Source organism: Meriones unguiculatus, chromosome 19, assembly GCF_030254825.1.
Source record: "Meriones unguiculatus strain TT.TT164.6M chromosome 19, Bangor_MerUng_6.1, whole genome shotgun sequence".
In the NCBI taxonomy this organism is placed as follows: domain Eukaryota; kingdom Metazoa; phylum Chordata; class Mammalia; order Rodentia; family Muridae; genus Meriones; species Meriones unguiculatus.
In genome coordinates, this window is record NC_083366.1 from 56854280 (window position 1) to 56876104 (window position 21825).

Consider the following 21825-nt stretch of genomic DNA (forward strand, 5'->3'; position numbering starts at 1 on the left):
GCTGAAGTTGGGGGAAGATATAACTTATTTTCACCATGAAAACTTGGGGTGTCAGCTCCAGCTGTTCATCAGGGATGAGTGTCCCAGCTGGAGTTTTGGTCACCTACTCAAGCGCGGTCTCTGCAGACTGGGATGCTCACTTTGGAGGCAATAAGGAACTCAGACTCTCTTGGCTTTTGTGGCTGGAGGATCAAGAACAGTTCCTGCTTCTGGCCGAGGACCAGAATGGAAGTGTTCAGTTTGGGGGACTCGGCACCTAAACTGCCTCGCTGAATTCTACCTCCTGTCCTCATCAATACCTCTGACCAGAGGTAAATTAGAGATTTCTGTGTTCCGTGCTTGGGATTTGGTTATTTACTAAGTGGCCCACAGGACTCATAGAGAAACAGTATTTCCTTGTTTATTATAAAGGAAACAATTAGAGATGACCAGATCAAGAATATGTATAGGGGGAGAGCTGGGTAGTTTTATATCAACTTGATACATTCTGGAGTGATCAGAGAGGGTGGATCCTTAATTGAGAAAATGCCACCTTAAGATCAGGCTGTAGAAAAACTTGCAGGGCATTTTCTTAATTAGTGATTGCTGGGGAGAGCCCAGTCCATTGTATGGGTGGGTGATCCTAGGTTCTAGAAGAAAGCAGGTAGAGCAAGCCAGTAGGCAGCACTCCTTTGTGGCTTCGGCATCAACTCTTACCTTCAGTTTCCTGTCCTGTTTGAGTTTTTGTCCTGACTTTCTTCATTGATGAACAGTGATTTGGAATTGTAAGCCAAATAACCTCCCCTTTTCCTCCCCAAGTTGCTTCAGTCATGGTGTTCCATCACAACAGTGGTAACTCAACTAAGACAGATTTCGTCCCAGGAGAAAGGTTGTTGTGACAGACTAGACTGTGGGAGGATTGTGGAAGGACTTTAGAACTTTAGGATGGAAAAGCTATTTAGTGTTCAAAGCATGGTGAGCTATTCTGTGGGAGCTTGGAAGACAAGAATGTTGAAAACAATGCAGACAAGGGAAGATTGTGAAGTTTCAGAGGGAAGTTTAAGAGTCCCCTAATAGCTATCAGGGCAATTTGCTATTTTAAGTTAAGAATTTGTGGTTCTGGTAGGCTGGGCCTGAAGAAACAGCTGTGATTAACAAGATAACAGAACCACTGCAGTAAAACCTTTTCTTTAGTGGGACGGTTGCTGCTGGTTAGCTGGAGCTGAGATATTAGCAGTGATTAACAAGAGACCAGCATCACTGTGGTAAACTCTTCCGGGAAATGTTTCCTCAGAGTCAGCATACCCCTCACTTGGCTGTGTTACTCTGGCCCGTATACCAAGTGACTTGGAAAGCTGCTAGCTTTGTGTGGGACCTGGAAGAGGACAAGCCTCTTCGACAGGTCCAGGCTGCTGTGCGGGCTGCTCTGCCACCAGGAGTGTATGACCCAGCAGACCTGATGGCACTTGAGGTGTCAGTGGCAGATAGGGATGCTGTTTGGAGCCTCTGGCAGGCTTCTGTAGGCGAGGAGAGACCCTGGGGATTTTAGAGCAAGGCGCTCTCATCATCTGCAGACAGCTATTCTCCCTTTGAGAGACAGCTCTTGCTTTTGGGCCTTAATGGAAACTGAACATTTGACAATGGACCACCAAATTACCGTGCTACCTGAGGTGCCCATCAGAAGCTGGGTGTTATCTGACTCACTGAATCATAAAGTAAGATGTGCACAGCAGCAATCCGTTGTCAGATGGAAGTGGTACGTAAGTGTTTGCGTCAAGGCAGGTCCTGGAGGCATAGTAAGTTACATGAAGAAGTTGCCCAAGTGCCTGTGGTTTCTACTTCTGTTACGATACTATTTGTTCCCAAGCATATACCCGTAGCCTAACGGGGTGTGCTCCATGATCAGGTGACTGAGGAAGAGAAGACTCAGGCTTGGTTTATTAATGGTTTCATATGTTTGGATGGTTAGGCATCACCTAGAAGTGGACAGCTGCAGCATTACAACAACCCCTCTCTAGGATTAACCCTGAAAGATACCAGCAAAGAGAAATCTTCACAGTGGGCATAACTTTGGGAAATATGCATATTCATACATTTTGTTTGGAAAGAGAAACTTTCCAGATGTGCAATTGTTCACTGATTCATGGGCTGTTGATTGGTTAGATGGTCAGTGATTTGGAAAAATTGTGAGAAAGACATCTAGGGAAGAAGTATATGGAAAGATCTCTCCAAATGGGTGAAGAGTTGAAAGATACTTATATCCCATATAAATGCTCAACAAAAGTGTGAGCAGCTGAGGAGGAGTTCAGTATTCAAGTAGATAGGATGACCTGGTGTGTGGACAGTCAGCCTCTTTCCGTAGCTATCTTGTCATTGCCTGTGGGCCATGGACAAAGAGGCTGACCTGCCTATAGCTGCTCCTGAGTGCCAGATCTTCCAACAGCAAAACCCAACACTCAGATATGGCACCATTCCCTGTGACTAGCCAGTGGCCTGATGGTAGTTGACTATATTGGGCCACATCCACTGTGGGAAGGACAAGGCTTTGTCCCTACTGGAGTAGATATATTTATTCTGGTTATGAATTTTTCTTTCTTTCATGTAATGTTTCCTCCTAGGCTTACATGGACTTACAGAATGGATGGACTTATCCATTGTCATGGAATTCCACATAGAATTGCTTCTGACCAAGGAACTCACTTCTCAGCCAGCACAGGGGAAAACAAGGGGGTGTTGTGGCAGAACTTTTCTGCCTTTTGATCACATCATCCATTGTCTCCACATGTCCAGCAACTTGGAAATTGGTCAGACCTAGTAGTTCAGTTTTTTGTGTGTTTGTTTCTTTTAAATGGGTCTTAACCTCCAGACCTCCTGCTCTTCTTCCTGGAAGTAAGTAGGATGGTAGAAAATCAATTGGGACAACTGTCTTGTGACCAGTACCATCTGAGGCTGTATAAGGTCAAGCCTAAATGTATACTTAGCATACATTTCCTGAGGCTATCCTAAAAACCGTAATGGTTTTAGGAGCGCTGTGCTAGGAGCCAGAAACACCAAGTATCTGTTATACGCCCCAAACAGCATAACATTTACCATTTTAAGGGTATAATTTTTGCCACAGTTTTTGCCATAGTTTGTCTAGAACATCTTGTAAAACTCAGATTCTGGGGAGAAGAGCAGAAAGGAGTATGGGGACTCGCATTTTAAAATGAATGAGTTAATTATGATAAAAATAAAGGAATACCAAACAAACCCTGAAACCCTGAATTTATGAGACTCAGTCTCCATCTCTCCTATTTTCTGGCACCCACCATTGTATTTCCTATGCGTTGACTACTGGAGATATCTCATGGCAGTAGGTTCATATATGTGTCCTTCTGTGACTGGTTAGTCTGCTCAACAGATGTCCTCCAGGCTCATTCAAATTGAGCCAGGTGACAGGGATTTCTCTCCTTTTAAAACTGAATAATTTCAATTTCCTGAGGTCCGTGTGTGTGATGTGTTGTTCATTCATGTGCTGTTGCACACTGGGGCTGCTTCTGCCGCCCAGTTATGATGAATATGTTGGCATGAGCTTGGCTGTGGCAGTATCTCTTGGAGCATTTAGTCTGTTCTTCATCCTTTTGAGTATTGTATTAGTTTTCTGTTGCTGTGATAAAATACTCTGACCAAAATTAAGTTAAAGAAAATGGGTTTATTTGGGGATGTTGAGTCAGTCCATTGTGGTGGGGAAGGCACGGCATAGTGACAAGAGAAGGAAGCTGGCTGAGCACATGTCATCCATACACAGGAAGCAGAGACTCAGAACAGGGTAGGAAGGGAGATGAGACTCTCAAAGTCAGTCTCTCAGAGCCAGTCAGTGATGTACCTCATCCTACAAAGCTCTGCCTCCTAAAGCTCTTTTCCAAACAGCACCACCAACTGGGGATCAAGTGTGCAAGTATATGAGTCAATGGGTCATTTCTCATTCAAAGCACCACATTCTTCCACGGGCTTCCATAAGCTCATGGCCATCCCATGATACAAAATGCATTTAGTCTAACTTTTCAGGGCCCTTTTAACAGCCACAGCCCTGTTCAGACGTTAAAAGTCTCTTCTAAGACTCAAGAAAATCTCTTAACTGTAATTCCCCTGTGAAACTGAAAAACAAATTTAATGTCACAAAATATACATTCCCATTCCAAAAGGGAGGAGTGTGGCCAAAGTAATACTGAAATGTAGCAGGAAAAACACCAAACCTTGTAGCTCTGCATCTATGACTAAGGCTTCCGTTTCAAAGGGCTTAGATGGCTCTGCCCTCCAGCTTTGCCGCCTGTTTTAGGGATGGTTCCACTTGCAGTATGTAGATCTCCTTGGCAGATATCGCATAGCTATGGCATCTCCAGCATCTTGGGATCTCTACCACAGGTTTCATTAAGTTCATAGCTTCACACAATGGCCTCTTGGAAGCTTTGTCCCTACCATATGTCGCCCGGCCTCAGGAGATGAGATGAGTAATCTTGGTTGTCAACTTGACTGTATCTAAAGTAACTAAAACCAATCAGTGTGGCACACCTGTAAAGGATTTTTCTTGAACATCATTTGATATGAAAGATCAACCCTAAATCTGAATCATGTGAGGTTGGAAGACCTACTCTAAATCTGGACCACACCATCTGGTGGCTCCCCGCATAAAATGACATCAGAGAAGGGAGTTTTTGCTTTTTGTCCCTGAAACAGGAGCACCAGTCCAGGACTGCTGAGATACCCAGTCTTGTAGACTGAACAACTACAGGATTCTTGGCTTTTCTGTTAGGAGACAGCTATTGTTTCACTAGCCAGACATAATAAATCACATTTTAATATGTCTAGATCTAGTCCGTGAGTTTTGCTCCACTAGAGAACCCTAAAAAATACAGCAGCTCTGAAATTGTGGAGGAAGAACTCATGACTTCTGTAACCTTCATCTTTTATGCCCTCAAAACCAGACCTTGTAGATGACATTGCCAAGTTTGGCTGCCAGTGTGGAATGGACCCTGGCCCTTTTCTTGAACCACAGTTGCAGAAACTTCTATAGCTTCTATAGCTGTGGGAAAACTTGGCTAAATACTTGTTTTCTGAGAACAGAAAACCCCTTAGGCTTTCTCCTGTCAGAACGTGTGTGCTAAGCCAGGTGAGGCCTTGCCCTCACAGTAGAGTGCTTTTATCCCAGTGGAGAGCACAAAGCTGCTCTTTAGTGATGTTTATCTCTTTAATAGTCACAGCCTCTTTTTCAGCAAATGACTTTACAGCAGTCTTAAGCTTCTTCCTACTCTTCCTCTCCAAGCTGCACATTCTTTTCTTTCTGCTCTACTTGTTGTTCTTCATTGTAGGCCTGCATCAGAGGAATCAGTAATACACCACAGACTTGGGTGCTGGGCCATCTTGAAATTTCCTTTGCTTACTACATTAGTCCATTACGCTTTTTGTTTTTATTTTGCTTATTTAAATTTATTTTCTTTAATTTATTCATTTTACATCCAATCGTACCCCCTCCCTCGCCTGTTTCTGTTCCACCCTCCCTCCTGGAGCAGTTGCCACCTCTTGTATGTGTCGCTTAGATGTGGCCAAGAAGATGGAGCTACCCAAGCACAGAGCATCACTGTCTGTGGGAAGTGAGTGAATAGTGCAGAGGCAGCAGAGGCCTGAAAGAAAGGAGATAAAGGCTGGGAAGGCGGAGGATAGGCTGTGTTCTGTTCCTGTGCTGTGGGTAATGTGTTAAGACAACAGTGAACAATCCATTGGGAGCATATTGAAGGACAGGGGAGTCCTGGTTAAGATGATCACAGTGACAGCAGACAAGCTGATGGATTGTGTTTAAATGGAATATGGAGAAGAAATGGCAGGGTGGCCTTCACCTTCTGAGATCATGGGTGGAGTTCTTCCCATCAAGCCTTAGCTAGCTTAACTGACTGGCATAGTACTGTGTGTCAGAGAGCAGGCTAGGCCTTTTTGTGTGCATTCTCTCACTCAGGCTTCTCCCCAGCCCTGCCTGCTCACCATTTGCTGACTGAGTCTTCTGGACTCTACTTCTGCAGCAGGACTAATGCTCTTCTTTCCCTTTCAGAGATGTGGTACTGGATCTTCCTCTGGGCTCTCTTCTCCTCTCTGTTTGTCCACGGTGCTGCAGGCGTGCTGATGTTTGTGATGCTGCAGAGGCACAGGCAGGGCAGAGTGATCTCTGTCATTGCTGTCAGCATCGGCTTTCTGGCTTCTGTAACTGGAGCAATGATTACTAGTAAGTTGATTGTTTTGTTTAAGGACATAATTTTACATGCAATTATTGCTTTGGTAAGTATGTCCATGTTGTAAAGGAAACATTATCTTTTATGTAGATGACTCCTCAGCTCAGGACCTAGACGGCAAAGATAAGTTCGTTTACTCACCGCACAGAGAACTGCGCTTCCCCATGTGAAGATTTGCTCTGCAGGGGGTTGTGGGGAACGGCATTGGCAAGGGGTCAGTAGTTCAGTTTGAAAGTGCTGTGTAGCAAAAGTAGTCTCTCCTCTAAAGGCACCTACTCTCTATGAAGGAGGAAAAGTAGGCACTAAGATACAACAGTAACCATTGTCACTTAAGAATGTGAAGATATGGCCTTTGAGTCTGTGGGGTCATCTGCCTGGGACAACATTTCTTCCTGTACCACTTATTATTACAAGATTTCTCTGCCTCAGGAAATGTGCAAGTTTTTGTTGTTGTTTGTTCTTGCTGAGCTGTCTCATGCTTTTTCTTACCTGTCACCTAGTTTTGCTCCCCTGGCTGTCCCCGAACACTGAACTTGGCCCTACTCCACCCTGCACTTCAGAGAGTTAGTTCTGGTTTCTGAGGCTGCTGCTTGAGCAGAACCCAGTTGCACCCTGGGAGCACCACAGCTGCTTTCTTACTGGGCTATTCTTGCGGCTGCTGCTGCCCTCTGCTGCTTCTAGGCATGTGCTTACAAGGCACTCACTCTGGCTGTCTTCTACACTGCTGGGCAGGTTGCTGCTGCACTGCATCTGTTTTGGGGCTCTCCAAAAGGGACCTCTTTCTTTCAGTTGATTCTGGCCACAGAATATGAGGAAGGCCTTACTTTTCTAGTACAAGTACTTCCTCCTTCACCTGTTCCAGAGTGATTAACATATCTTGTGTGAAAAGGAAAGTGATCTGCCTGTATCTAAATATGTCTCCTGATACCAAGGCAGCAGTGAAACACCTGTGGGAAATAGGGATTTGTCTCTTTTAAAAATTCCTTTTCTAACATCTGGTTCCCCGGGGTGGCCTGTGTGTGGGCATGGTGTGACTTTATCCTGTGGTTTTTCATCCAGTCTGTCACAGTCTAGATTTGAAACAAGGACCCAGACCCAGGTCCAGCTCCTGGGGTCCTAGGAGGATCATCTGGAAAGAGACTGAAGTGAGTGCTAAATGCTCTTCAAAGGCCAGCCAGAAAGTTTAGATTTCTTTTTCTGTAGGTCACAGAAAACAAATGTTTTGGTTTATTTTCTTCCTTTTTTAAAGATTCATTTTGGTGTTTTGCCTGCCTATGTCTATGCCTCTGCATGCAGTACATACAGAGACCAGAAGAGGGCACTGGGCTCAGGAACTGAAGTTACAGCTAGGTATTAGTGGCCACAAGTGTCCTGAGAACTGAACCTGGGGCTTCTGCAAGAGCAGTAAGTGCTCTGAGCCATCTCCAGACCACAAATAGATACTTTTAAAGGGGTTTCACAGGGACAAAGCTCTTCAGTAAGATATTTTGTTATATATATATATATATATATATATATATATATATATATATGTATGTATGTATGTGTGTGTGTGTATATATATATATGGAAAGAAGCAAGAGAAAACTCTGAGAAGGCAGGGCCCTAATTGCACATCCACAAATAAAACTACCTAGACAGTAAGTTTTCAAAGAATACCATTGGCTGGGTGGATGGGGCTAAGGAGAAAAAGAAGGAAGGAAGTGAGTAGAATCAAGGAAAATAAAGGGGAAGGAAGAGGAATTGAGCGGTGCAAGTAGAATCTATCCTTATGTCCGTGTCTGAGCTGGGTGATGGCTGTGTACTGTTCACTGTGGTGATATTCAAAGAGACAGGAAGGGACAGCCAGTGTGGGCTGAGGTTGTAAGGGACCATGAGCAGAGGAGGCAGACGCAGTTGCTCAGATATTGTAAGCAGTACACATTTGGATATGGCATTGTAAGATTTTGAAGGGTGAGAGAGTTTAATTCCACCTTCATGTATATCTAATATGGCTGTATATCTATAACCCACTTTCAGTTCCATTGTGAATATGATGTTGTAATTCTTTGCAATGAAATGTTTTAAATTTCTTGGAAATGTAAGTCTGCCACAATTTCAGATAAAAAATTTGTCTCATGGGTTAGCAAGAAGACACAGAAATGTTTTGTTAGTAATTTTTTGACTTAACAGAAATTTGAATTAAGAGCACTAGTTAGAATATTTAGCTGTATATCTTTTTTTTCTTTGTTTTTAAAAAATCTTTTCCATTTTTATTTTATATTTATGGGTATCTGTGCACCACATACATGCAGTGTTCTCAGAGGCTAGAAGAGGACATGGGATCCCTTGGAACTGGATTTACAGATGGTTGTGAGCTACCGTGTAGGTCTTAAGACCCCAGGTCCAATGAAAGAACAGTCAGTGTTTTTAATCACTGAGCCGTCTCTCCAACCCCTGTATGTCTTTTCTTAATGTAGCTGGTTGGTGGCTTATATGTAGCTATACAGTGAATTCAGTAATTTCTAAATACCCTAATCAGTAAGGTACTGACGGGATGAATACTGGCACATATCCGCTATGTTTGCTACTTATGTTTTGTTTCCAAGAAAAGGTGGGTTTTTTGTGTGTGTGTGTTTGTTTGTTCATTTGTTCTTGTCATTTTGGTTTGTTTTGAATCTGCCTGATTTGATTTAAACAAACAAAAAAAGGGGGTGAGTTGGGGTGGTGTTAGGGAGGTGGCTCATTGGGTATGAGTACTGGCTGAGTAAGTGTGAGGACTGGAGTTGCTACCCCCGCTCCATGCAAAACCCTGGGTGTGGCCATGCAAGCATTGGGGTGGGGTGGGGGGCCAAAGTGGTGAGCTTCCCGATCAGGGATGTCCGCTGTCTCAAAAGAGGAAGGTAGAGAGTCATAGCAGAGGACACCCAGTACCAGGATGCCCAACATCCTTTTCTAACCTCTACACGGAAGCATGTGCAACCTGACCCTCCCCCCACATACCTAAAGATTTTCTTTTTGTTTTGTTTATGTTTGTTTGTTTGTTTGAGACAAGATTTCTCTTTGTAGTCCTGGCTGTCCTGGAACCCAAAGATTTGCCTGCCTTTGCCTCTGCCTGTGGGATTAAAGGCATGTGCCACCATGCCCTGCTACAAATGAAGTTTTAAAAAGGAAAAAAAAAAAGGCTATATTTCTGTATAGTGCCCAGTTTTAACTGTCTGATTTTTTATATTTTAGCTACTCTAAAGCTGTAGGGCATCATCATTTTGTGGATTTAATTTGCACTTCTCTGTGCACTGGTGCATCTCAGCATCTTCCTTCACTCACTGCTCACAAAGCTTTCCCTTCTGCACATAGCTTAATTCTGTCTTCTTCTTTGGCTGCATTACATGTGTTCACACTGAGGGCCTTAGATTGGGTTGGGGCTTTTCAAGTAACTTTTCTCCGGCTCTTACCCATTTCCTTCATGCAGTGAGTTTCTTCAGTAGACTTGTTTAAAGCAATGTAATCTAGCTTGCAGGTTTGCTTGTTTGGTTTTTCCCACTTATGGTTTATAATTTGGGGCTTTAAGTACGTCTGTCTCACACCAGAATAGAAATACATTTTAATATATACCCTTTATTTCATACGTTTACCTATTATAGTAAGGACTTTAATTCTTCTAGAGCAGGAGTCAACAAAAATCTTCTTAAAGGGACAAATGATAAATGTTTTAGACTCAGGAGGCAAGGATCTTTGTTAACTTAAGCTTAGATGTGGTTAAAAATGAATGGGCATCCTCATTGTGCCACACAGTGAGGGCCTCTGAAAGCCTCTGCCCTGCAAACTGTCAAAGCAGATGCTGAGCCTGATGGCCAACTGTCGGGCAGAGTGAATGGAATTTTATGTAAGAAGTGGGAAATAGCAAGAGCTGGAGAGGACAGGAACTCCACAAGGAGAGCAACAGAACAAGAAAATTTGACCACAGGGAACTTCCCAGAGACTCATACTCCAACCAAGGGTTATTCATGGAGATAACCTAGAACCCCTGCACAGATGTAGCCCATGGCAGTTCAGTGTCCAAATGGGTTACATAGTAATGGGAAGAGGGACTGCCTCTGACATAATCTGATTGGCCTGCTCTTTGATCACCTCCCCCTGAGGGGGGAACAGCCTTACCAGGCCACAGAAGATGACAATGCAGCCACTTCTGATGAGAACTAATAGACTAAGATCAGAAAGAAGGAGAGGAGGACCTCCCCTATCAGTGGACTTGGGGAGGGGCATGCATGCAGAAAGGGGAGGGAGGGTAGGATCGGCAGGGGAGGAGGGAGGGGCTTGGGGGGATACAAAATGAATAAAGTGTAATTATAAAAGTTAAATAAAAAATTTAAAAAAATGAATGGGCATCACTTGTTCTAAAGAAAACTGTTTACAGAAGCAGGCTTCTCATAGTCAAACTATAAATCCTCCCTGACCCAAGTCTACCTTTGTTTTGGTGTTAGTTGGGATCGCCTCTTACATGGTAAATTATTTTTCGCCCCAGCACGCACTGAAGTGACCCATCAGTTGCTGGTCAGTCTGTGGGTGCTGCCTTCTTGTTCGCTGTACTCTCAATGTGGAGGGCTCCATCGCTCAGCTCGTGGGATTTGTTCGCTTTTTGTTTGTTCTCTCAGCAAGGCCACATTTCTTAGGACTCTAGTTTTGTGATTGTCATGGAGGTGCTATGGTGTAATGTATCCTAGGTAATTCAAGTTAGCACAGCTAGCTGTTCATGGACTATTCCTTCACAGGAATTTTAGAGTGTGTCTGCTGAATCCACCCAAAAGCATGAGTCTGGTTCTTGTTAGAACCTGGGAAGCTCTGGAATGTTAGGATGTGTGACATGACCACTTAAGAAAGCTCTCATCCCTTTCACTAGAGATTAAACTGTTCCCAGTAGGAGGGCTGTGTGCTTTGCTTCAACCTGAACACCATCATACGGCTGATGTACATGGTATTTTTTGGTCATGCTTTAGTTGTACTGCAGTGAGGAAATACTGTGACTCTCGGGTAGTTGTGTTTAGAAAGAAATCACAGAGGTCTCTTTCTGTGAAGAAGTAAATGGACTGCTGACAAACCAGTCAGTCAGTTACAGACCAGGTCTGAAGAAACAATCAAAGTGTAGTGAAAGATAACAAATTTAAAAACTTAAAATTTATTAAGTATAAAATGTCAAAATCGGATGAGAAAATAGGAAGTACTGATGGAACACTATTTTTAAATGACTGAAATGCTGAAGAGCCTCCTCCACCACAAAATCTCCAGACCCAAGTGCTGTATTCAGTTTACCCCTATCAAAACTTTAAGGAATATTTACCTCCTCTCCCCTTTTAATGCAGATTATTACAGAAAATAGAGTAAAATCTGCACCTCTCTTGCTGAGACTGATCCTACCTGGTGTGTCTATCCTACCCGGTATGTCTGCGGAGTTTAAAAAGTTAAAGACAGAAAGCGCGAGGCTGCCAGCTGTGAGAGCTCTGCCCCTGAAGGTCAGGCCTCACTCTCTGGCATCAAGGACCTTCGCTGTTTGTCTTTAATGTCTCTGCTTTTCTGTGTGGGACTTTCCCTGGCTTGCTTGTCTGTGTTCCACTGGTGCACCTGTTGCACACAGAGGCCAGAAGAAGGCATTGGCTCCCTTGGAGTTACAGGTAGTCATGACCTACCATGTGGGTTCTAGGAATTGAACCCAGGTCCTCTAGAAGATAGTCAGTGTTTTTAACGATTGGGCCATCTCTCAAGCCCATGCTTGTTTGAGAAAGGATGGCCTGGAACTCACTGAGAACCAGCTGCCTATGCCTCCTGAGTGTTGTGATTAAAGGTATGTGCCATTATGCCTGGCCCTTCTTTTCTTTTCTACTACTTCTCCTTTTTCTTCTTTTTTTTTTTTTTCCATTTTCTTTTTTTCATCTGCCTGCCTGCCTTTCTTTCTGCCTTCCTTGTGGTTCCCCCCAACCTCCCTGAAAGGGTTTCTCTGTGTAGCCTTGGTTGTCCTGGACTTACTCTGTAGACTTACTCTGTCTGGCCTCGAACTCAGAGAGATCCACCTGCCTCTGCCTCCCCGAGCGCTGGGATTAAAGGTGTGCGCCACCCTGCCTGGCTGTTCCCTGTGGTTTGAAGGCCATCTTTTTCGTAAGATGCTAAACCCAGTCACTTTGTTTCAAAGTTTACTGTTGATGTACATGTTTTAGCATTTTGTTCTTTATTCCACCTGATGGGATGGTGTGAGATAGGAACTTGAATTTCTTTCTTCCAGATGGCTATTCCAGCTCCATTAGTTGGCCTGTGGGGGCACTGACAGGATTTTCTGTGCCATGACTACTTGCTAGAATTAATGCAGAGGGCACCAGGGCCAGCACCTGTTTCTTCTCTTTCATATATATACATGTATATATATATATATGAGATGAGAGTTTATTTTGGAGTAAGACATGAGTAGCGATTATTAATGAAAAAAAAAACAATTCTCGTATTAAAAGTTATGAGAGCATGAACTGTGTATTGTAACTTTCAGTCGAAAAGCCATTCTTGAATGGTTACACGAGGTATGGTAAAGGTAACATCAGTCACATGGAAAAGTAAACACTTTATCAAGTGAGATGTGCTAAGGTTAGATATGCTGAAAGGTGGCATCTGCAGCAGCTGTGTGTCAGGTGGTGCCCTGGGTGACCCTGTGCTCTGCTTCCCCACAGGTGCAGCAGTGGCAGGCATCTACAGAGTGGCTGGAAAGAACATGGCCCCCCTAGAAGCCCTGGTGTGGGGCGTGGGGCAGACTGTACTGACACTTATCATCTCCTTTTCAAGGATCCTCGCCACACTTTGAGGTTCTGAGGGAATGTCTTCTTTACTAAGAAAACGGATGTACAGCTTCCCCGGAAATGCATTAACCAGCTGAAATGAAATGGTACAAGCAGGGACCCAGCAAGTTACAACCTAGGGAAGACCTTGAGCCGTGTGGAAAGCCTGCCCTCTGGCGTCCAAGCGATTGCACTACCGCACTGCACCTTATGTGCCTCCATCCCAGGCAAGGTGCATAGGACACTCTGTGAAGCTGCAAGAAAAAGCACCTTGTTCAGCTGCCAATCAGGTTAACATTGGTGTTGGAATCATCGTTCTCAACAGTGTTGTATTAAGTTACAGAAACGTTTTGAGAAATTGATCTATGTGCCAAACTTTTCTTTCTGTTAACATTGATCATGTGATGGTTTGCAAATGTAGATGTGGTGAGTGCCGTGAATATACTTGACATGGACTCAGGTAACATAGTCAGACTTTGCTTGTTATGCTAGCTCTCATACGAATGCCGGGCACCGGGCTTTCAATACTAAGGAAGGCGTTTGGCTTTTCAAGCTGAGTGTTCTGGGACTTGGGGCTTTAATATGTCTTTTATGTCTTTTATGTTATTTAATTTATGTGAAAAACAACAGTCTTCTTATGGAGGACTAACTGAGCTGTTCTAAGGACTCAAATAGACTTGTAGGGTGCAAACTTTTCAGTAATTTACACCCTTTAATGGTTTTCCTCATCTATCATAGTCTATTTATATGGATTCAAAACCTTTGGGGTCAAACACATTGTCTTTTGTGTGTCATAAAAATATAATTTGAAACTTTTCTTATAAATTTTACAAGAAAATGTCTGAAATGCATGTTGCATTCTTCAACCCTTCTCTAAGAAAGTGTTTGCTTCATATCTCACAGAGCACAGTCTTCTAATTCCTGTTGCAATGGGCTTGTGTTGTGCGGTCTACATGTCCGGCAGCCTTTGATTCCGGAGTACTAACTGCTTAGAGAGTGGCCTAAATTAGGCTCTGGAAGCAGGAACGCCTCATGTATAGGTGGATAATAAATAAGTACCTTACCTAGGATGAGCAGGAAGCTGTCTTACTGTGGATATGTGGCAGTGTCAGAATTATGCAAAGTGAAAACTGAGGCACAGAGCTGTCGGCTTACAAGTTGGCAGTTAATATGAGTGTATCACGACAGCACAGAACCATTATCTGAGGGGTTGATTTTAGTGGTGTGATTTCAGTTTGTGTTTCTAAGTTATTACCTGAATCAGACAGAGACTCTGATCCCATTTGTTAAAAACAGAAATGTGCTTTGTCTTTTAGAAGGTTTAGAAAAGTACACAGTAGTTTGTTACAAAACAAGAAGTCGGGAAAGTACAGACCCTGGTTCAACTAAGTATTTGTGTGGTGTGGTGTAGTGTGGTGTGGTGTGGTGTGTGTGTGTGTGTGTGCGTGCGTGCGCGCTAACCAGTTGTAATTACAGATATGCTAGCTTAAGGGAAGATCATTGTAGAGATTATGGATTTACTGTAATCTAAAAATAATGAACCACCCTAAGCTCTTTAACTTAATTTAGTTTTAAGATCTTTATTTTCTATACCCCTTTTTCTCTATCAAAAAGAAATATTAATAATTTGGGGAGGGGCATAAACCAGTTTAGATTTACTAATAATGTGGCTTGGAATTTTAACAACCCAAATCAACCAATAAGTTAAGTCCGCATCCTTAGAGATGTCAGAAAATAAGTCTTGAAGTTGATTTGTTTTCTCATGTACAGGCCTGCTGTTCTTCCCACACATTCTTTACTTTCTTAATGTTTTCTAAGATTAAACTTTGGTGTCTTTTCCAGATAGCCCTGATTCTCCTTTCCTGTTAGGCTGATTTCTGCTCTTGGCAGCAATTGTGTCCCAGCATGAGAATCACTATCACAGACATTGTTTTGTACAAAGAACAAATACTTATTTTAACATGGGTATTTCAATGATCTAAGAGAGTTATCAAGTTGAGGTAAATGGAGCCCATTTTTCATAATCTAAAATTAGTTAGAAACTAGCTTGACACATTGAATATGTGAATGAATATGAATGAATGGACCAAAGAAAGTTGAGCTTGTGTTTGTGCTCTGGGATGAAAGTCTAAGAGGGTTATAGACTGTTCTGCAGTCATTTCATTGTCAGGCTGATTTGCCTTAGGGTTTGTGTTTGTGTTTGTGTGTGCGTGTGTGTGTGTGTGTGTGTGCGTGTGTGCACTTATAATCTGAGGGGCATTTTTCCGGTTCTTTTTTGGTTGTTTCCTTTGGAATTTTGTGTAACTATCACTCTTGATGTTTTGAAATGCAGTTGAATAGTGTGAATTTATGAAACTATATAAATAGCTATTTATATGGTGAAGTTTTCAAGAAGTTAGCTGTTTCTTATAGAGACAAAATGTTTAATGATACACACACACACACACACACACACAAGAGTATAGCATTATATACATATATAGATAGCTATATATGAACACAGTCCAATTGGAAAGCTTTGTTTGATGAACATTTTCCTGTTTTACTGGAGAAGTTAAATCTTTTAAATAGACTGGAGGGTATTTAAGATTTTTGCTGGACACTCTTGTTTGAGACATGACAGAAGCTCTCACTGACACAGTCAGGTTCCATTTTCTTAAAACTCAGCCACGGTTTAGCAGTACGTTTTCTCCGTTAGCACCAGGGCCTCCTGTCAGCTATGAGTGAAGCCGGATAACTTTCCTGAGAAGGAGGTGCATGTATGTCAGGGGCCCTGGCACAGTACCGTTGACTTCTCAGGGGACATTGTTAATTTAAATCTTCATGTGCACCATCCAGGGTTAAACTCTTAACCAGGATACTCCCTTAGTATTTGCAACATAGAATTCCACTGCTCCTTTTCTAAGCCTTCAAGAGCTCTGGTTTTTAAAAAAAGGAAATAAGGTATGATAGGAAGAACAAGGATAATCTAAGATCAAAGAATGCTATAGGAAACAGTGTTTCCAGGACCTTCTTTTTGCTGTGTGGAAGGCAGGGTAACCTCTTTCAGATGCCCAGGCTGTCACTCACTACCCAGCATAATTTAGTGAGTTCTGTTTTGCAGATATCCTGTATATAGGATGGCTGAAATAGGATTTCCTCAGAGTTCACTAGGAACTGAACAAATAATTTCAAACCCTAAAAAGGTTGGGACAGTACCTTGTTGCCTACTGAGTGAGACTCATCCTTTTTTCCCTTTCATGACCTCATTTTTTCTTTTCCCATCTCGTCCTCTGAATGGGCATTTTAGTGTCTTAGATGTGGCTCTGAACTAAGGGAGAAAGGACTAGATTCTGAGCCAGTAGTGCAGGCTTGAATCTGGGCTCTATCGCTTTTGTTCACTTTGATCGGAGCTTTGATTAGCTTCAGGTCTCACTTTGACATTTGATTAGTACCTCCTGTGGGTAAAATAATATGCATTTGACAGTGAGTGCTGAGACAGTCGATAGAATTTTAAAGTTATACTTTACAATACCCACTGGAAATGGTGTTTTTTGAAATTCACCTTCATCCATTTCCATTTTTTCCTGTATATTTAAGGGAAAAAAAAATCCTTTCATATAATCTTACTTTTGTCACCTCCTCTTTATCCCTTATCGTCAACAGATAACTTTTGTAAGGCGACTTTGGGGAGCTGATGGTGGGTGTGATGGGATAAACAGGAGTGAATTATAGATTCTGGTCAGCATTGGTTGATAAAGAGTAGGTTGGCCAGCATCTCCTCCACTGCCTTTTCCTGCTCTCTTTCTTGGGTTTGACTCAAAACGTTCATGGACTCTTCACCATATTCAAATTTCTGCCTCTTTATTAGCTCCCCACCCCTTCTGGTCATCTGTCATCTGTCACCCTGAGCATTCCGTCGGCCCTGGCATCTGTGTCCTGTCACTGATAGCACTGGCTCTTGTTTTCCTTATTACCTGTGTCTTTTTTTTTTTTTTCATTCAACCTACAAAATTTCATGATTGTAAATTTATGATCATTTTATAATGTAAGGGGTAACAGGAGGCTGAAAGCACTTTCTGAAGTGTCTGCAGAAAACAGTGCTCTTACCATTGAAAACACTTCTTAAGAATGTCTCAAAACAACCTTTGGCAACATCCCTATTTATTTTGTTTTTAAGACATGAAGAATATGAAAACAGTCACTGAGGCATTTCTGATGATAGGTTTAGATTACAGAGAAGTGTGGTGAAACAGGCCGAGTCTAACTGGGCAAGTTCCTACTTCTTTTTAAATCAGGGCTTCTGTTCTCTGATTAGACTTGCAGTTGTCCAGTAGTCTCCTAGTTATCCTTACGTTCTCATCCTTTTGAAACTGCAGGATATAAAGGACATTATTCGATTTTAAAATATAACGTATTTAAAATGTATAATACTGTTTGTGACAGACGGAAATTCAAAGAGGAAGGCTTGTTAGGTTAATGCACAAAACCAAAAGCATATATTATAAAGTCCCCTGCATTATGCGAGCACAGTTCCCCATCCTCGTAAGACTCTGGACTACCATCGAGAGACAAGTTTGCTAATGCCTTGCTCCAGGGAGTGTGGGCTCTACCACACATATGCCCTTAAAGTCATGGTGCATTTTGGGTGGTAAATTTGTCCTTCTCCCTCGACGTTTCCTGACCCCTGTAGGCGATCCAGTGTGGTGTGCTTTTTTCTGAATTTGCCTATCTCAGAACACAGCTAGGATCTGTTTGGGGAAAATTACTGCTTATCATATGAAATGTTTTCAGTAATCAAGGAGAAGCACTGGCCAACTCTGAGGTTGTGGCAGCATTCACCTTTCTAGGCAAGCTGAGTTGTGATCCAGAGTATTTTCTTCATTTAGGATGCTGGCTTTCACATTCTTTACCTGTATGTGTGGCACGTGTGCTGATCTTACATAATGGATCTTTTGTTGTTGGTGGTGTTGTTTTTGGTTTTGCAAACTAATTTATTTAGCAGTCTCTCTGATAATCTGTCTCATTTCCAAAGCAGATGTCATACGCCATAATTTAGATGTATACAGTTCATCAAACTGAAGTGATGGTCTGGAGAGAATATTCAGTGCCTGTGTTTATGCTGCAGTTATCTCATCAAAAAAGGGAGCAGCTGAAGGCACAGGGGGCGAGGGGTGGACCGACAGTGTGACTCTCCAGGTGATACCCACACCTAATGTGTGGAGGCTCGGTGATATGACTCTTCCCTGTGGAGAGTGCCCGGGACTGTGGCATCAATGGAGGAACAGACTGACATAAATACCGAGAAAGAGGAACTCTGATGTATCAGCACCTGAAAGTACTCCATAACCAAGTGCTTTCCCTCCTAGATCTGTATTGGTGATTACTCCTTAAAAATTAACTTTTTTAGAGCCTTGTCTAAATGAACAGTAGCTTGGGAGTACTGCTGATGGTTTGTTTTGTTTTGTTTTAATTTTAGGTTATCTTTTTGAGATAGAATCTCACTCTGTAGCCCAGACTAGCTTTGAACTTGTGACCCTCTGTCTCAGCCTCTCAGGTACCAGGATTGCAGGTGTGTGCCACTGTTCTTGGCTCCTTTTTAAACCAAAATGTCTGAGTGTGGTTGGCATAGAATAATTTTAACGCTTTCTTCCTAGAAAGAAAAATGAAGACTCGTTTGTATAGTTTTTTTTTTCTTAGTGTTTATGATAGTGGATACATTTTCCATGAAGAAATGTAGAAACATTCTCATTCTTTCCCCATACACACCTTTAGTCATTAGCTCTCCCGGTGTGGATGGACAGACAGGAAGTTCCCCATATAATCTGGCAGAATGTTCACCTGTGGTCCCAGCCTAACTATCAGCCCTGCCTTAAGATGTCCCAGGACCCAGGAGAAGGGAGAAGCTTCAAAGTTACATGCTGATGTGGCTTTGTTGAAGTAGTACAAGTAGAGCTGAGCCAGCAGATACTAAGAAACTCACTTTAAAATTGTGATAACTCTCAACACACTGATGAATCACTTAGCTAAACCACAGTATAATTTTTTAAAAGCTAAATGGTCTCAGTGCTTTGAAGGTTAAGCACCTTTTGCAAAGTGGACTTGGGGAAGCCTGGGGTTTGGCGCCAATGAGCTGGCTTTGTGTGCACCACCTGCAGTGAGATTCAGAGCACAGGGCAGGCCACTGAGGCAAGGCCAGCAACCAGCTTAGTTCTATGTGACTATGACAGTTGATAACTACTTTTACTGTCCTTCACCACATGGGGGCATTTTCCTCTTCTTTCTCTCTTCTCTATTCTTTTTTTTTCCAAGTGAGTATGAAATGGGAAAAAAATGTAGTCAAGCAAATTAAATGTGGGATTTTAAAGTTGAGTTTTATGATAAACTAGAGATTTCTGTGTGAACAGTGTTAGTTTAATATCGTAGTGCAAAGGCAGACACTTTATGTAACCTTTAGAAATATGTTTACCATCAGGGATTTATTGTTACAGCAGAAAAACTAAATGTACTGTGAAGTTAAAGACAGGAAGAATAGCTCCCAGAGGGTGATACTCAAACAAGAGCGAGTTTGATGAATACCTGCGTTATGTGAACCCATTTTTCCCTTCTGTTAAGAGTATAAACTACACTGTATGAATATGTGTACTGCATGTTTACATAAAGCAATTTCATTTTGAAGGATTATTTAAACTATGTTTATGTGTAATACCTAACAGGCTGTAAATATTGTATACTATTGATTTTTAATTTTATATGAGCGATTTTTTTATTTCCCAAGTCATGTACAAATCTCATTGTGTATATAGCATAACTCTCTGGAGAACACAAATTTTGCAGTGAATTTTAAGTATTTTAATTGCAGTAAGCATCAGGTTAGCCTCAGAGATGCTGGTCCTTATTTTAAATTATTTTTCACCACACATTTTCTTCAAAGGGCAGCAATAAACATATGCAAGTTATCCTGATTGTTGAGCGTTGGCCTGCGAAGATAAGACCGCAGTTCGATTCACTGCTGTAAAGGGCAGATGCACAGCTCACACCATCTTGCATCTGGTCCCAGGACAACTTCTGAGATCCGTGCATGGCTCTCCTCTTTGTAACATACAGGGTGAACTGCAGATAACACACACAACATTGGTCAAACTGAACCCAGCACTTCAGTGTCATTACACAGAATTTATTGGATTAAAGTTTGTAATATACAGTATTTTAATAAAGTTTCTGTATTCAATTTCATGCACTTATATATAAATAAACCTGTCTTTAAAAACTTTATACACTGCTGGACTCGGCCTGTGTGCAGTCTGCCTCTTCTCACCTCTTCACAGTGGACTGATTCTCATAGGCCAGTGATGTGGCAGAGTCACAGTGCTTGCCCAACATTTGTAAGATCCGGGTTCAATCCCTGCTACCACCGAAGACATAGAAAATACAATAATATGGCCTTTTCTGATCTTTCATCAGTTTTTGCTGGGCCAGGTTCACCTGTGGACTTTGAAAGTGTTGAAAAGGTAAGCAGCAAGTTGAAAGACCAAGTTGGCCTACTTTATATTTGCCTATAGCCAATCCTATCTTAAACCAGTCCTGGACCACGTGAGCATTTATTTCTAAGAGCCGCTGTTCTAAAAATTATGGGACTGGGGTGATGGCTCCGTCGGTAATGCTGGCTGTGTTCAGGGCTCCAGCGCACATGTAAAAAGCCTAACGCTCTGGCATGTTCTTACAACTGAAGCGCTAGGGAAGGGGAGATAAGAGGATCCCTGGGGCTTGCTCCTTAGCCAGTCCTGATGAAGACGCTATCTCTAAAAATGAGGCAGTCTAGTGCTCAGGGAGTAAACGTGCGTGTTTCCACGTCTAATGACCCGAGTTCAGTCCCCAAACCCCACATGGTGGGAAAAAGCTCAGATATAAATGGAGAGTGGTAGAGGGAGGCATCTGACAAAGACTTTGTGGCATCATGGAGCCTGAGGATTTGGACTGTCAATTTTTAGGCAGAATCTGAGTTTTTTAAAAAGGAATTTTTGAGGGAGGCACCAGGCTCACTAAACATCTTGAGAAGGGAGTGGGCAGTCACTCCCTACGAATGTTACTGGGATAAAAACTAGCTTAACACTGTGATGTTAAGAAAGTGGAGTAGAATTCTTATGTTTATGAAACTGAAGTGCACATCCCTTTTTTGTACCAGAAAACATTCTCATTCTGCCATAAGAATTACAAGATTACTAAATACCTTTCCACACTGACCATGAACCCCAACCAAACCAAACAGAAACCTCAGGCAAAATGCACTAATGCATAAGAAGTTTTTTACTTTGCTTTATTTTCTTGGACCCTAAAAGTAATATTTTGAAATAGGTAACTATCTTTACATATTTTATATCTGCTGAGCATTGAGAGAAGGCACTAAATTTCAGACAACAACAGAGACAAAGAGAACCCAGAAAAAAAAGACACTTGACTCCTATGCCAAGCCTCGTGGAACACAAGTCCTGCTCAGACAGGATAAAACAGCTCGGGCTTACTGAACGGATGTTCATGCTGTCGACAACCTAACCCTTGCTAATTCATAAAATGGTGTCTGTGGTTTTAGGGACAAAGAAGGAATGGAGGAAGACCATGGTGGATCTTTCAGAGAGAAACTGGTCTGCCTCCAAAACACTTGAGAAGAATCTCTACCTCTTAGTACTGCCTACTTAGGCTTAGCTTTTCATTATGTGTTGTCACCAGACCCACTTTGAGCCAGTTTTATGAATATCCTTTTGGGTTCAGAAGTTCTGGGGAGAAAAAGTTTGCGGGATGGAGTTGCATTGGAT

General features: G+C 42.3%; 1 protein-coding gene across 3 annotated transcripts in view; it reads left to right on the forward strand.

Moving 5' to 3' along the window:
- Positions 1–20287, forward strand: part of Tmem170b (transmembrane protein 170B) — a 39662-nt gene extending 19375 nt beyond the window's left edge. Inside the window, exons 2-3 of one of the 3 annotated variants that reach the window (XM_060372708.1) lie at positions 6062–6232; positions 12929–20287. In XM_060372708.1, coding sequence (XP_060228691.1) covers positions 6062–6232; positions 12929–13059 — 302 coding nt within the window. In that variant the 3' untranslated portion in view covers positions 13060–20287. Of the gene's footprint in view, positions 1–6061; positions 6233–7298; positions 7693–12928 lie in introns of those variants that run through there. The other 2 variants (XM_060372709.1, XM_060372710.1) reach the window with 2 other exon arrangements.
- The last annotated feature ends 1538 nt before the right edge of the window (positions 20288–21825 follow it).